Source organism: Centropristis striata, chromosome 3 (genome assembly GCF_030273125.1).
Source record: "Centropristis striata isolate RG_2023a ecotype Rhode Island chromosome 3, C.striata_1.0, whole genome shotgun sequence".
Classification (NCBI taxonomy): Eukaryota; Metazoa; Chordata; class Actinopteri; order Perciformes; family Serranidae; genus Centropristis; species Centropristis striata.
Window position 1 is genome coordinate 6,999,869 of NC_081519.1, and position 13,663 is coordinate 7,013,531.

General features: G+C 38.6%; 1 protein-coding gene across 1 annotated transcript in view; it reads left to right on the forward strand.

Annotated features, from left to right (window-relative positions):
- Nucleotides 1–13,663, forward strand: part of cacna1da (calcium channel, voltage-dependent, L type, alpha 1D subunit, a) — an 88,845-nt gene that overhangs the window by 45,363 nt on the left and 29,819 nt on the right. The window contains exons 10-23 of the mRNA XM_059329838.1: nucleotides 316–403; nucleotides 609–635; nucleotides 1,090–1,250; nucleotides 3,010–3,235; nucleotides 3,331–3,538; nucleotides 5,357–5,477; nucleotides 5,968–6,055; nucleotides 6,155–6,185; nucleotides 6,276–6,430; nucleotides 7,511–7,640; nucleotides 9,878–9,937; nucleotides 11,733–11,839; nucleotides 13,313–13,400; nucleotides 13,502–13,609. Coding sequence (XP_059185821.1) covers nucleotides 316–403; nucleotides 609–635; nucleotides 1,090–1,250; nucleotides 3,010–3,235; nucleotides 3,331–3,538; nucleotides 5,357–5,477; nucleotides 5,968–6,055; nucleotides 6,155–6,185; nucleotides 6,276–6,430; nucleotides 7,511–7,640; nucleotides 9,878–9,937; nucleotides 11,733–11,839; nucleotides 13,313–13,400; nucleotides 13,502–13,609 — 1,598 coding nt within the window. The remainder of the gene's footprint in view (nucleotides 1–315; nucleotides 404–608; nucleotides 636–1,089; nucleotides 1,251–3,009; nucleotides 3,236–3,330; nucleotides 3,539–5,356; nucleotides 5,478–5,967; nucleotides 6,056–6,154; nucleotides 6,186–6,275; nucleotides 6,431–7,510; nucleotides 7,641–9,877; nucleotides 9,938–11,732; nucleotides 11,840–13,312; nucleotides 13,401–13,501; nucleotides 13,610–13,663) is intronic.

Genomic DNA, 13,663 nt, shown 5'->3' on the forward strand with positions numbered 1-13,663 from the left:
CTGTGAGGTCAAAAGTTTTTTTAGCTGCAGCGAACGAAAAATGCAATAATTCTTTTTTTAAAGCACCATCAAATGAGTGCGACGCACTAACTTTTTGGAGCTTAATCCTTTTTATCTTTGCTAATTTGTCAGATCGTTTCGCCTGTCAGAGTAGCCGAAAGTGATGAAGGCGGTCTCCATTTGATTTCTTTTCGCACTTCTTCCCCCTGGGATGTACTGCACTATCATAGTCAATCTGAAGAATCTTTTTCCACTGCAAAGCTCATATGAGTATTTTTTCTTCTTTGTAAATGTCTGTTTTATTTGCCGCTGCAGCGAGCGTTCCAGCCAGTGAAACAGAATCTGTGAACACAGAGAATCAGAACGGGGAGGATGAAAAGACGCCATGCTGCGGACCTCTGTGGTGAGAACTTTGCACAACAAACCTTTTCGAAAATAAGAAAACTGAAATTTAACAAAACATCTCTGGACAAACAAGTGCTACTTCTTTGCCTTTTGATTTGTCAGAAAAGAAAAAAAAATGAAATGTTTTCTCTCACTCAATGCTCCTCACAAACCTCTTCCACAACCTGCATGGATAAACTTTGACAAATTCTTCTTTCTTTCAGTCAAAAAATTTCAAAGTCAAAGTTCAGGTCAGTATCTTTGTGTGTCTTTGCATGCAGCATAAAGCTGTTACTACAGCATACTGTCCCCGGCACTAGATTATACAGATTTTTGTTTGTTAGTGCTTGGCTTTCATTTTACTGTATTTTAATGAGACTTTACTGGGGGATGATAAATCTACAGCTTTTAGAAAGTCAGCATGTACCATAAGATATTTTTAGAGAATAGTCTTACGCAGTATTTTTCAGCTCATTTACTGTACAGTATGACTTGCAAAAAAGATATCGATGCAGTTCCCCTGTGGCTCTTCCCCCTCACTCCTCTGCTTTCTTTGTATTAATGGAAACAAACTGTAGTGATTTCCTTTAAAAAAACACAAAAAGAAACAATGAGCTGATGTTTTTATTCTATTGTTTCAGCGCTGTAATCTATGTGACCAGATTCTGTGTTTCTGTAAATCAATGTTGCTTTCTTGTCTCGCAGTCGGCGCTGGCGCCGCTGGAACAGGTTCTGCCGCAGGAAGTGCCGGTTGGCTGTCAAATCGGTGCCTTTCTATTGGCTGGTCATCATCCTTGTGTTCCTCAACACTCTCACTATATCGTCAGAGCATTACAACCAGCCCATGTGGCTGACACAAGTGCAGGGTATGTACTTCACTACAGTAACCATCAAAGTCTCATTTAAAAAGGAACATTTTGATCAATTTTGTTATTGCATAATTTATTTTATTTTTTATTATTAACATTTTTATTATTATACAACATAAGATAGACACAATACAACCACAATCAACCACAATATAATAGATCAGACATAACAAACCACAACAAACACCACAAGACACGCATACATACACTCATATACAAAATCAAATTACAAACACAAATCGGGGGGGGGGGGGGTACTGTACCATTGCAATTAATTGTTCTTTTCAAAATCATGTTCATTTCATAATCTGTGACAATGTGACAGTGGGCTCTTACAGGGCTGCAGAGCAAGGGTCCTTCCTCATCTCACATTTGGAATTCTGCGATAATTCCCATAACTTGTTCCCAATTTATTCCAAAATTATATGTTATTGCATAATTTGTCTATTTCATTCACTTAATAGGATATCAATCCTACTTTTCAATGAAACAAGCTAGAAATTTCAACCATGAGCCAAAAAGAACCAAAATATTAAAAAGGATTTCTTAAAACTGCACGTCATAATAATTAGGGATGGGAAAGACTTTATTGAGACCGATACCGTTATTGATTCTGTTTATTCGTCCCATTCTTTGTCTATTACCTTATTACGAAAAATAAATAGCTTCCACAGGTTTACAGCATCAAGCCAGCACATTTATTATCTCTGAGTCTGGACACACAATAGAAACAGTAGAAAAAAAGGAACACATGGACAAGAACACGTGGAAAAGCTCCAAAATTATTATCTAAAATGGGTAAAATCTGAATATTTTACAGCATTTTTTTTAAAATCTACAATCTCATTTAGCAGAGGCTTTTATCCAAAGCGACGAACATTTGAGAGATAATATGACACAAGCCAGGATGAAGACAAGAAACAACACAAGAAAGTTGAGTCCTGTTAGGACGCAAGTGCTTTTAGGATGTAAGTGCTTTTCAGTAGTGAGTGAGGATGATGCAATATTTTATTTTAATTTAAATATTTTTTGTATTGTTCTGTGTGTCGATTATGTGTGTAGATGATCAGTAAAGAGCTGGGTCTTCAGCCTTTTTCATTTTGATTTTCTTAGTCCATAAACATGTCAAAGATGCTGGCATTGATAAAAAGAATTTGAAAATTTCGGAGGTCTACGATGTTGATGGATCAAACAGTTTGGACCCAGTCTTCAATTCTTGTCCCTAATGATGATGGAATTTTTTTTATATTTTCATAATTTTTCCAGTTATTTGAAAAGAAATGTATAATACAAATAAAATATTAGCGAACACTTAATGTATTTATTTTTTTATATTAACCCATTGACGCCTAAAATGCCTGTAAAACCTCTGGGCGATTTTAAAATAAGCCCCTAAAACCTGAAGTTTTTCTGGAAATTCAACAGAAGAGTCAACTCTTCTACTAAATAATAGATTTTTCAGCCTCTGTAGCAGTTAGAAATGAAATTCAAAAAGTATTTGAGAGCTTATACAAATACTACAAAACGACGTATCCGCTTTCCAGGCTTCAATGGGTTAATTAAAATTTTCGTACAATCTCTGAGGAGTATAACAGCAGAGTTGATTCTTTGTTCATTCTTTCATTCATATCTTTGTTGCAAAACAGTGTCTGTACTCTCTCATGTGTCTACCTAAACTCCTTAACTCTCTCTCTCTCTCATTCATTTTGTGTGGGTTTTTAAAAAATGTTTTTCCATCTTCCTCTCTGGGTTTCAGATGTGGCCAACAAGGTGCTGCTCGCCCTGTTCACGTGTGAAATGTTGGTGAAGATGTACAGTCTCGGGCTTCAGGCCTATTATGTGTCTCTGTTCAACCGCTTCGACTGCTTTGTGGTGTGCGGAGGAATCACTGAAACCATCCTGGTCGAGCTGGAAATCATGTCTCCTCTCGGTGTCTCTGTGTTCCGCTGCGTCCGCCTGCTGAGGATCTTCAAGGTCACGCGGTAAGACTGTTACCGTGCTGTGTTTGTGTTTGAGCCTGGTGTACGTGCAGCGTACAGTTTATCACCTGACTCTCCTTCTCTCCACTGCTTCACAGTCACTGGCAGTCTCTCAGTAACCTGGTGGCATCTCTGCTCAACTCCATGAAGTCCATCGCTTCCCTGCTGCTGCTGCTCTTCCTCTTCATCATCATCTTCTCCCTGCTGGGCATGCAGGTGTTCGGTGGAAAGTTCAACTTTGACGAGACCCAGACCAAGAGGAGTACCTTCGACAACTTCCCCCAGGCCCTTCTCACTGTGTTTCAGGTATTTACTGTTCAGATTATGACAGATCTGTACGCTACACTCTCTCCCATCTGAATATCAAACAGTCAGCATTTGCCCTTTGTTGCGTTCGCTGGAAAATACACTGAACATGCAGATAAAATTGTAAAAAGCTGTTGAACAGTTGTTTGCACAAACAGATTTAGAAACAATTAGGGTAAGAGGGTTTACAGACTGTTGAATGCTAAGAGAAGAAAATGTAGCAAGGCCAATCAGTCAAGCAATACTGGCTTACTGCAGATAGTAGAGGTACAGAAATGCAAAGCTGCATTTGAGGTCAATGGGAAACTACAAGTTTTTGTAGTTTGTCCACCAGAGAGCACTGACTGCCAGATGTATCACTTAGTATATGCCCTGGTCACTTCCAAGGTTATTAAAGTTAACGAAAACTAACAAAATAACGAAAACTTAAATTGAAAAAACATTTTCGTTAACTGAAATAAAAATAAAAACAAGAGTTTTTAAAAAAATGATCACTAACTGAAACTGTATTGTGTGGTTACAAAACTAACTAAAACTAACTAAAATAGTGAAAATGTCCTTAGTTTTCGTCTTTGTCAACTTTTTTCATACATAATTCAGTGTTTCTATTTGAACATGCAGGAACACATGGTAAATATGTTTACTGAGACTGGGATGTCTATACTCGAACAAAAATACAAAACACCCAGAACTGTAAGAGTTAATAACCTTATTAGGGCTAAGATGGATAAACCAAAGGAAATGAAGGCACATACCCATTACAAAAAAACTAAAACTAACACTAAAACTAATAAAAACTAAACTAAAACTAAGGATTTTCAAAAAATAAAAACTAAACTAAAACTAGCAAACTCACTCTAAAAACTAATTAAAACTAACTGAATTTGAAAACAAAAATTCACAATGAAATTAAAACTAAAACTAATGAAAAATCCAAAACTATTATAACCTTGGTCACTTCTAAGGCTATCAAGATTTTGGTTTATGTTAAAAAATACAATTGGATTATTTATTATTTAAAACTTGTAGGACTGCTTGAGATAGTAGGGTGAAGTAGTATAAAGAGTGAGAAAGTCCACATAGTGAGGCTGTCGGGGTGGACTGATGAGTCAAAATAACACAGGACTTTCACCAAATAGCCTGCTTTCTGTGTCCCGTTTGAACCCGTCACAAATGTACATATTTAACCAAAACCACCATCTTTTCCTAAGTCTATCGGACTCAAAAAAAAAGCTGAAGGGGTACACTTTGCATTAAAAAGTGGCGCCTTTGGGTCCTAAAAAAGCATCTATATGTGACGTGTTGGGAGTGAGAATTTGGGGTGCTGCATTATACCTGTATTTATGATGTCACATAAAAAAATGAAACATTTTAAGTATATATTTGACAATAACATGTAAATAATCCAGTGGTTAAATCATTTCCATTTATTTCCGTTTCCACTTTGTTACGTAGTTATGGCGACGCATTTTGAGAGTAATTCATGAGTAAAAAAAAGAGGCAACATGCGCAATAAACAAAGTGAAATATGAATTTGACCAATAGCAATTTTTTAATAGACATTGCAATGATAATATCATTGTGACTTATTTTGGCCGCGATAATCGTAAAGTGAAAATCTGACATAATGACAGCCCTCCACTGTAACAGGCTCATTGTTTTCTTTCAGTGCAGGTTTGAGGGTTGTAGCATGTAAACGCGTGTTGTCAACACACACACACACACACACACAAACACACACACACACACTTATGTCATCATAAAGCTTGTGACTGTTGATGCATCTCCCACAAAATAAACATGATGATCGATTTTTAGATCCTGACCGGAGAAGACTGGAACGCTGTTATGTACGATGGGATCATGGCATACGGAGGCCCGTCGTCTTCTGGGATGATCGTGTGCTTTTACTTTATCATCCTCTTCATCTGCGGAAACTGTATCCTCCACCACTGATGCAAACACACATTAAACTGCTGAAACAGCCAAAACACGAGTTAACCATCATCATTTGATGTATGGAAGATACAGTGATGGGAAAAAATACTAGACCACTCTTGTTTTCTTCAATTTCTTGTTCGTTTTAATGCCTAGTACAACTAGAGGTACATTTGTTTGGACAAATATAATGATAACATCAAAAATAGCTCATAAGAGTTTAATTTAAGAGCTGATAGCTAGCCATTTTCCACGGTTTTCTTGATAATGATTTTTGGTTATTATCAAGAAAACCATGGTAAATGTCTAGATATCAGCTCTTAAATGAACTCTTATGAGCTATTTTTGTTGTTATTATTATATTTCTCCAGTCCTAGTTGTACTAGGCATTAAAATGAACAAGAAATTGAAGAAAAAGAGTTTTTTTCAATTACTGTATAACACAGTGTTTGATTGTTTTGCAGGGAGAGTTGTCCTTTACTGAAACTCAGATATCCTCCTGAATGTCTTCTTGGCTATCGCTGTGGACAACTTGGCAGATGCAGAGTCTCTGAACACAGACGAAGGAGACAAGAAAGGGTGACAGCTGGATCTCCTACTCGGTCTCTCTGTGACAAATATAATGCTCAGATTTATGCTCAAACTCTGTCATTCATAATGTGTGTGTTTTTATTACAGGGACAAAAAAGAGGATGAAAAAGACGAGAAGGTATCCTGACTTTCTGAGTCAAACAGTTCACACTCATCTTTAGAGTTTGAGGAGTCCCAAACACTGACACTGTTCTCACTCGTCTGTCAGGAGGAAGAGGAGGACAACGACGACACGGCGGTGGAGGACGAGGATCCAGAAGTTCCATCGGGGCCCCGGCCGGTCATCTCCGATCTGGTGAAGAAAGAGAAGATCACTCCTATCCCAGAGGGAAGCGCATTCTTCATCTTCAGCAGCACAAACCCGTAAGACACGCTCTGTTTACATGCTCACACTGGCTTTACACACATGTGCTGTGTTCCAGTACCCATACTTCCATGAGTACACTTAAACGCAGCACGCTATCCGCACTTACTAAGTACGCAGATTTCAGCAGGTGAGTGTTGTTCCAAATCTAATACTCCGTGGTGCACTTACCGGAAATTACGCTCGCGACAGCCGCCGCGGCTCGTCACCCGTGAAAAACTTCCCGCTTTGAACGGCGAAAAAATTACCCTTTGTGTTGTTTAACCCATTGACGCCTAAAACTGCCTGTAAAACCTCTGGGCGATTTTAAAATAAGCCCCTAAAACCTGAAGTTTTTATGGAAATTCAACAGAAGTGTCAACGCTTCTACTAAATAATAGATTTTTCAGCCTCTGTAGCAGATAGAAATGAAATTCAAAAAGTATTTGAGAGCTTATAGAAATACTACAAAACGACGTATGCGCTTTCCAGGCTTCAATGGGTTAATCTTTACTTCTACAATCCGGCAATATGGCTCCATTAACACAGCAAATGTTGCGTTAATACTCCTCCTGATGTTGACAGACAATGCTCCGCTGTTGTTTCGGCCTCCATTACAAACATTTTTTTTGAGCTGAGCGGCTCTCTGCCTGGCTCCGCCTCTTCCGCTACGTAGACAAGATGGCGGCCGTTGAATGCGTTTAGTATACATCGTTCCACACTCAGCTTTTTGACCGTTATGAGGGCAACATCAGGGTCCATTAGGTAAACTTCTTTTTTTTTTTTTAAGATTATTTTTTTGGCATTTTTTTGCTTTTATTGAAAGTGATAGATTGAAAGGGGGTGATAGAGGGGAAGACATGCGGCAAAGGGAGCTCAGGCCGGATTCGAACCCGGCTCCGCCGCAGCAAGGACTCAGCCTTAATGGTAAGCGCTCTACCAGTGTGAGCCACCGGGACGCCCCTAGGTGCACTTCTTTTCGCCGCGATCGGAATCGGAACACCCTGCGTACTCAAACTAAGTACAGTAAGTACAGGAAGTATGGGGATTGGAACACAGCTATGGACACACACACTGATGTCTCTGCCTTTCTCCTCCAGGTTTCGTGTGTTTTGCCACAAGCTCATCAACCACCACATCTTCACCAACCTCATCCTGGTGTTCATCATGCTCAGCTCCGTCTCCCTTGCTGCCGAGGATCCCATCCGAAACTTCTCAGCTCGTAATATTGTAAGTCCAATAGAAATGCGTTTATGGCTTCTAACAGACTGTGTAGCAGAGATAAGCAAGTCAAGTGACATTATTATATTTTAGCGTTTTGAGATGCAGTTCTGCAGTTATTAGTTGACCACGCTGGTGGTTTTGCATGTTTTAGCCCATTTATTATAACTTGCATACGCTAAATTACTACTGAAGGTGTTCCAAAGAATTCACCACATAAGTTTATGCATGAAATTATTTTTTTCTTATACTGCAGCATTCATGCTTATGTTTCAGTAAATTTAGTAAAATTATTTAACATACAAGACAAAAACAACCTGATGAGATCTGTTCTTAAACAACACCGTCAGAGGACAATATCAGAGAGATGTCAAGGAATGAAGGACAGGGAAAAAAAGATATTTATCTATTTTGTCTGTGAGTCTGATCTGCCCATAAATCATAGGTTTTGTAATTTCTCGGCAGGGAGACTCGAGCTGCACTTTTTGTCCACTGTAGCTGTTGAAAAAGAGAGAAACAGATTATCCGTTGTCTTTTGTGTCCTTGATAGCACATTTAAGAAAAGATTACCTGCCTTTATTTTCCAAAACAATACATACAGTGTAATTACCAGGACAAAGACTGTTCCTGTCGGGACGCCCGGATAAATGCTTGAAAATACGAGCCGTCCAATTTTAATGGCAATGCTGGCGACCTGCTCATACTGCTCTGCTCCAACAGTCATGATTTAGGGGTTGATGCACTCAACAGCAACCTTTTAAATCCTAGAATTCACATTATCTTTTTGACAATGTTGTTTGTCACTTGGAATTGTTTTTACAGCGTTTGAATGCGACCACCATTTAATACTTTCTCTGAGTTATATGTTTTAACCAACTTTAGTCCTGAACATCACTTCCAAATGTTCAGTAAATTTCAGACTTTTTTTCCCTTTAAATGCTAGTTTGTTATAAACTTTCGTTATTTTTATGTTATTTTTTTCATTTTTTGTCCAAGTATCCCCTTCTTAAAATTGTTAGAATATTATATATTAATATTATTTTAGTCCTGATCATAACCTCCCAAATCAATTCATTCATTTTCAGAATTTTTATCTCTTGAATGCCAGTTTGTCTACATAGTGCTTAGTGGTTTTTATATGAAAGACACACACACACACACACACACACACACATACAAATTGAATTATTTTCTGTAAACTAACTGCTGAATGACTCAATCTGTTGGGAAATAGTAAAACCACATTTTTGAAACCAGGGGTTTTATTTTGAAAGCCTGATCTAACAGAATGCAGGATTTTCTGGCGTAATGGTATTGAGATCAAAAACTTTGGTTTTAATGGATCTAAGGGTCTGTATTTTACCTACCAGTTTATTATAGCCTATATAAAAAATATATATATAAAAAAGCCCCAGTTTATCATATTGAAGCTGAGGCTGAACTTCCAAAATAAAAAAGATTTAAAAATGTAAAAAAAAAAAAAACCTCACAGTTACCAACATGTAAGCCATATGTATTAACACAGACAAAATTATTGAACATTAAAATTATCCCCAGTGAGGCTCAAGGGTTAAGAATATGCAATTTATACATACACGGTCGCCCATAAAGTTGGAATAAAATATTTTTTACCTCTTTACATGAAATGATTGTGACAATGTGATTTGTGTGACACAGATAAAGTGTATATCTTCTCAAAACTTTATTAATCAATCTCTTCCAAACACATCACAAAGAAAATGAAACCACAGTTAACAGAGGATTGTGTCTGAAAACAAAATTATTACAACTTTATGGGCGACCGTGTATCTGAGCTAAAACTGGCAAAAGCACTGGTGTAGTCCTATAAAGCAAAAAAGGTGCTTCATTTTCAGTGCATTGTAATATTTTTTAACTGCATAAGAAATGAGTAAGTATAGTAAATACTTTATGAACAAGTCAAATAGTCAGTGGATACTTTTTTGGATGTAATTAATGTGTTTCTCTAACAACCTCTTTCCAGAAAATGCTGCAAATGTTTTTCTTTTCTTTCATCTTTATTACATTAATGATGTATTTCGCTGCACGATGACCTGTCTTTGTTAAACATGTACGTTGCTTTTTGCAGATACTTGGTTACTTTGACTATGCTTTCACGGCTATCTTTACTGTTGAGATCGTGTTGAAGGTAAATGCCATGTGTCCCCTGTCCGTGCTGTGACTAACCACACCCCCAATAACACTCCAAACGTCTCGTTGCCTTCCAGGTCCTAGGCTATGCAGATTATGTCTTCACTAGTATGTTTACATTTGAGATCATATTGAAGGTAACCCCTTAAATGACAACGAGAGCCTTGCTGCATTCTCTCCTTGTGTGTCACCTGCCACTCAGTACAACCTGGCTTGTTTGTTTCCTTTCTCTTATTTACTTTTTTCTTCACGGCACCTCTTTTAAAAAAAAAGCAAAAATATTGGAGTTGTTACTCTGCACACACTTACACAAACACAAGATTTGTTCAAAACACACTAATCAAAGAAGTCATGTTGGGGGAAGGAAACATCACATCTACATAACATTACATTACATACTCACATGGGTGTCACGTCATTCGGGCAGTCATCGCTGAAATGATTCTGATGATATGTAAAAACATGATGCAACCCTTTGTGCGATGCAACAAATTTTAATGGGCTGTTCAGACATCGTTAAGGCATTGGGCTGAAGTTGAGTTCGAGGTCATCTTTAGGGAGGTGTTCGAAGTCAACTCCAGTCGAAGCTGACTCCATGCCTCTCGTACTGACTGCTCTTCAGATTACCCATAAAAGAGGGGGCAAAACCAACCATGTTCCTGCCGAGCATGGTTCAGTCTGCTTTCCCTGACCGAGTGCATAGAAATGTGGAGTCGCGTCTGCAGCCATTTGGGCAAAAAACCACTCGAGATCGCTGTTTTACTACAAAATCTCCAGCGCTCACAGTTAGCGCTCTCCTGTCTCTGATTTCCCTGCAAGGCTCCACATTAACATGCACTTGGAAAATTAATCCTTTACTTTTATTATTTGACGAAGAGTTATTTTGGCTGGTTTTTCTTCTCTGCCTGCTGAACTCTGAAGTTTTAATTGGGAGCTGCTTCCCCTTATTCTGAACTATTAAAGAACATAATGGAATGTGCTTTAAGATGACGGTCCACATGAATGTGACAGTAAGGCCATTTCTACTTTCCAATCACTATAACTAGAGCTCTTGCAGGTAGACATCATGGCAACAAAATGCATGTTTTATTGCCTCATCCCATAGTCGATTGTGAAATGAATGGCTTACTACTACATTCATGTAGTTAAGGGCTGTGGGGGTGGCGACGGTAGATATAGCCTCCTGTTTCACCGCTCTGAGCTCGCCACCCTGAATCAGAGTGATCTAAAAGAGTGTGGAGACATGTGCGCGTGTGCAAGGTGGAGAGTGATGTGTGTGAGCATATGTTCTGTTTAACATGTTCAAGCTCAGTGGCGGTTCTACACAGGGGCCTACAGGGGCCACTGCCCCTGTGAAGAAGCCCTTGGCCCCTGCTGTGGCCCCTGTGTCAAATTAATAAAAAAAATGATCAATTTATAATGATGAACGACGGAACAATTCTTACCTATTTTTTGTTCAAACAATATCTCATTGTACACAAAAGGAACCCAGAATGTGTACATTGTATAATAGTTTAATTGTGCAATAAAAGCTAAATATAAAGATCATTCTCACTGTACTGCACTTTCAAAATTAAAAAAAAGTAATTGTGCACAAAAATGAGAAATGTCATTGTCGTACAAAAATAACTGTTAATGTTGGTAAGTCTCATTGCTTCAATCAATGTAATTCTTCCAAATATGAGACTTTTAGCTAAAATAAAGGTTTTGAATGCTTAAATATCATTTTGACGATTTTTAATGTGCCCCTCTGATTAAACACTGGCCCCTCCTTGGCCCCCACAGTAAAATTGGTCTAGAACCGCCACTGTTCAAGCTGTTCTGGTCTGTTCTGTTTGGTGTAACTGCGTGTGTGTCTAGTGTGCGTTGGATGAAATATGTGTGTTTTTTCTTCGTCATTTGCTCCTCTAACTTCCTCCGTCGTCCCCTCAGATGACGACATATGGAGCCTTTCTCCATAAAGGAGCATTCTGCAGGAATTACTTCAACCTCCTGGACCTGCTGGTGGTCGGGGTTTCCCTCGTCTCCTTTGGTATTCAGTGAGTAGAATCAAACGCAGACACATTCGCCTCCAACACAATTCTTAGCCCCTTTTTACGACGGCGTATTATGGCCAAGTATGAAAGAAGAAGGATTGACATTGAGATATGAGATTAAAGTGGCAAATCTTTGAGGAAAAAGTCACAGATTTACTAGATTAAAAGTGACAAATCTGTGAGAGAAAAAAAGTAGAGGATTTATGAGGAAAAAAGTAGGCTAGTGTTTTGTTTTTCAAGGAACTACATCTGCAACTTTTTTTCTCATAGATTTGCCACTTTAATCTTGTAAATTTGCGCCTTTTTTCTTGGAATATTACCCCCCTCCCCCAGGTCCGTTTTTTTTTTTTCATACTTGGCCCTAACACCAAATAGTTCCAGGAATGTTTGCATTTCCTGCAGTTATAAATCTACAGTTAAACATTAAAATCAGGCAATTTAGCCAGACATCACATGAAAAAAGCCTTTCCCATTGGAAACCTTATATCTGTCACCATCAGCTTTTAGTTGGAAAGGTTGCGATCGTCATTCATTCCCGGGACAAATGACTCTGCCGTTTGGAGTTGGAGACGTAAAAAATGACCATGACTACTGCGGTGATGGAAAGATGCCATGCGCATGGATACATTTTCACCCCTTATCCGATATGAAGCTGTGACTCTTTGTTATCTCAGCCACAACTTCCATCCATCTCCCTCCAAGCAGCGCTCGGATATTGTTCCAAATGAGTCTGCACCAAGTTTGAAAGAGAGACTGAAAAAGGAACAGACAAAAGAAGTAACCTTCATAACATTGTCACCAGTATTTTTAGTGCTTACTTACCCTGTTTTCTGGCGAGTGTGTGACTTTAAACATGACACATGTGCGACTCTGTTGTTTGAATTGATGTAAAGCAGACAAGCAGAGATGAAAAAGGAGACTGAAAACCTTAGAACTTTGTTTAGTTGACAACCTGCTGAGCGCTTTATGGTTATTTATTTCTGATTTACTACTTTACAATTCACTTTGTTCTCCTGATCGCTGCTCACTCTTTCTTTCATTCACCCAAGCTTTCTTTCTTTTTAGATAAAATAGGAGGCCGTCATCATATCTTTGTTTGTATTTTAAAGTAAACATTACAAGAAATGTCCCACTTCTGTCCTAGTATTGATTCTGATGTTATTCTTTACTTCCTAATTGTGTGAATAAAACTGTAAACGTGCTGTGGCAGCCACAAGTTTTATGTTTGAATAATTAATAAGTTAATAATTAATGGTCAGCCCTGCAAACTCTGCCTCAAACGCTCCAGGGCCATTTACAATACATTTTTTTGGCACCAAGAGTGAAGGCAGAGATGGATTATAGTTCCTAGTTACTCTGATTTAAAAAGCAGCAGTAGAAATGGTTCCTGGGCTTCTGGAAAAGTTCCTTTGGTGAACCTGGAACTCAAATAACTTACTTTAATCTGACTCTAAACCCATCTGCTTCATTGTTCAGGTCCTCGGCCATCTCAGTGGTGAAGATTCTTCGGGTCCTTCGAGTTCTTCGACCCCTGAGGGCCATCAACCGGGCCAAAGGCCTGAAGGTGAGGCCTCATCAAGTCACCCTGCAGCTTGTCCACAGTATTAACCCCAACCAGTATAAATGTCACAATCTCTAAACATGTTTTTTGTCTCTGTCTCACAGCACGTGGTGCAGTGTGTGTTTGTGGCCATCAGAACTATCGGTAACATCATGATCGTCACCACGCTGCTGCAGTTCATGTTCGCCTGCATTGGGGTGCAGCTGTTTAAGGTCAGCAGCACTGAGATTGAACAAAAAAAGAGATGTTGAGTTAATAGTTTAAAA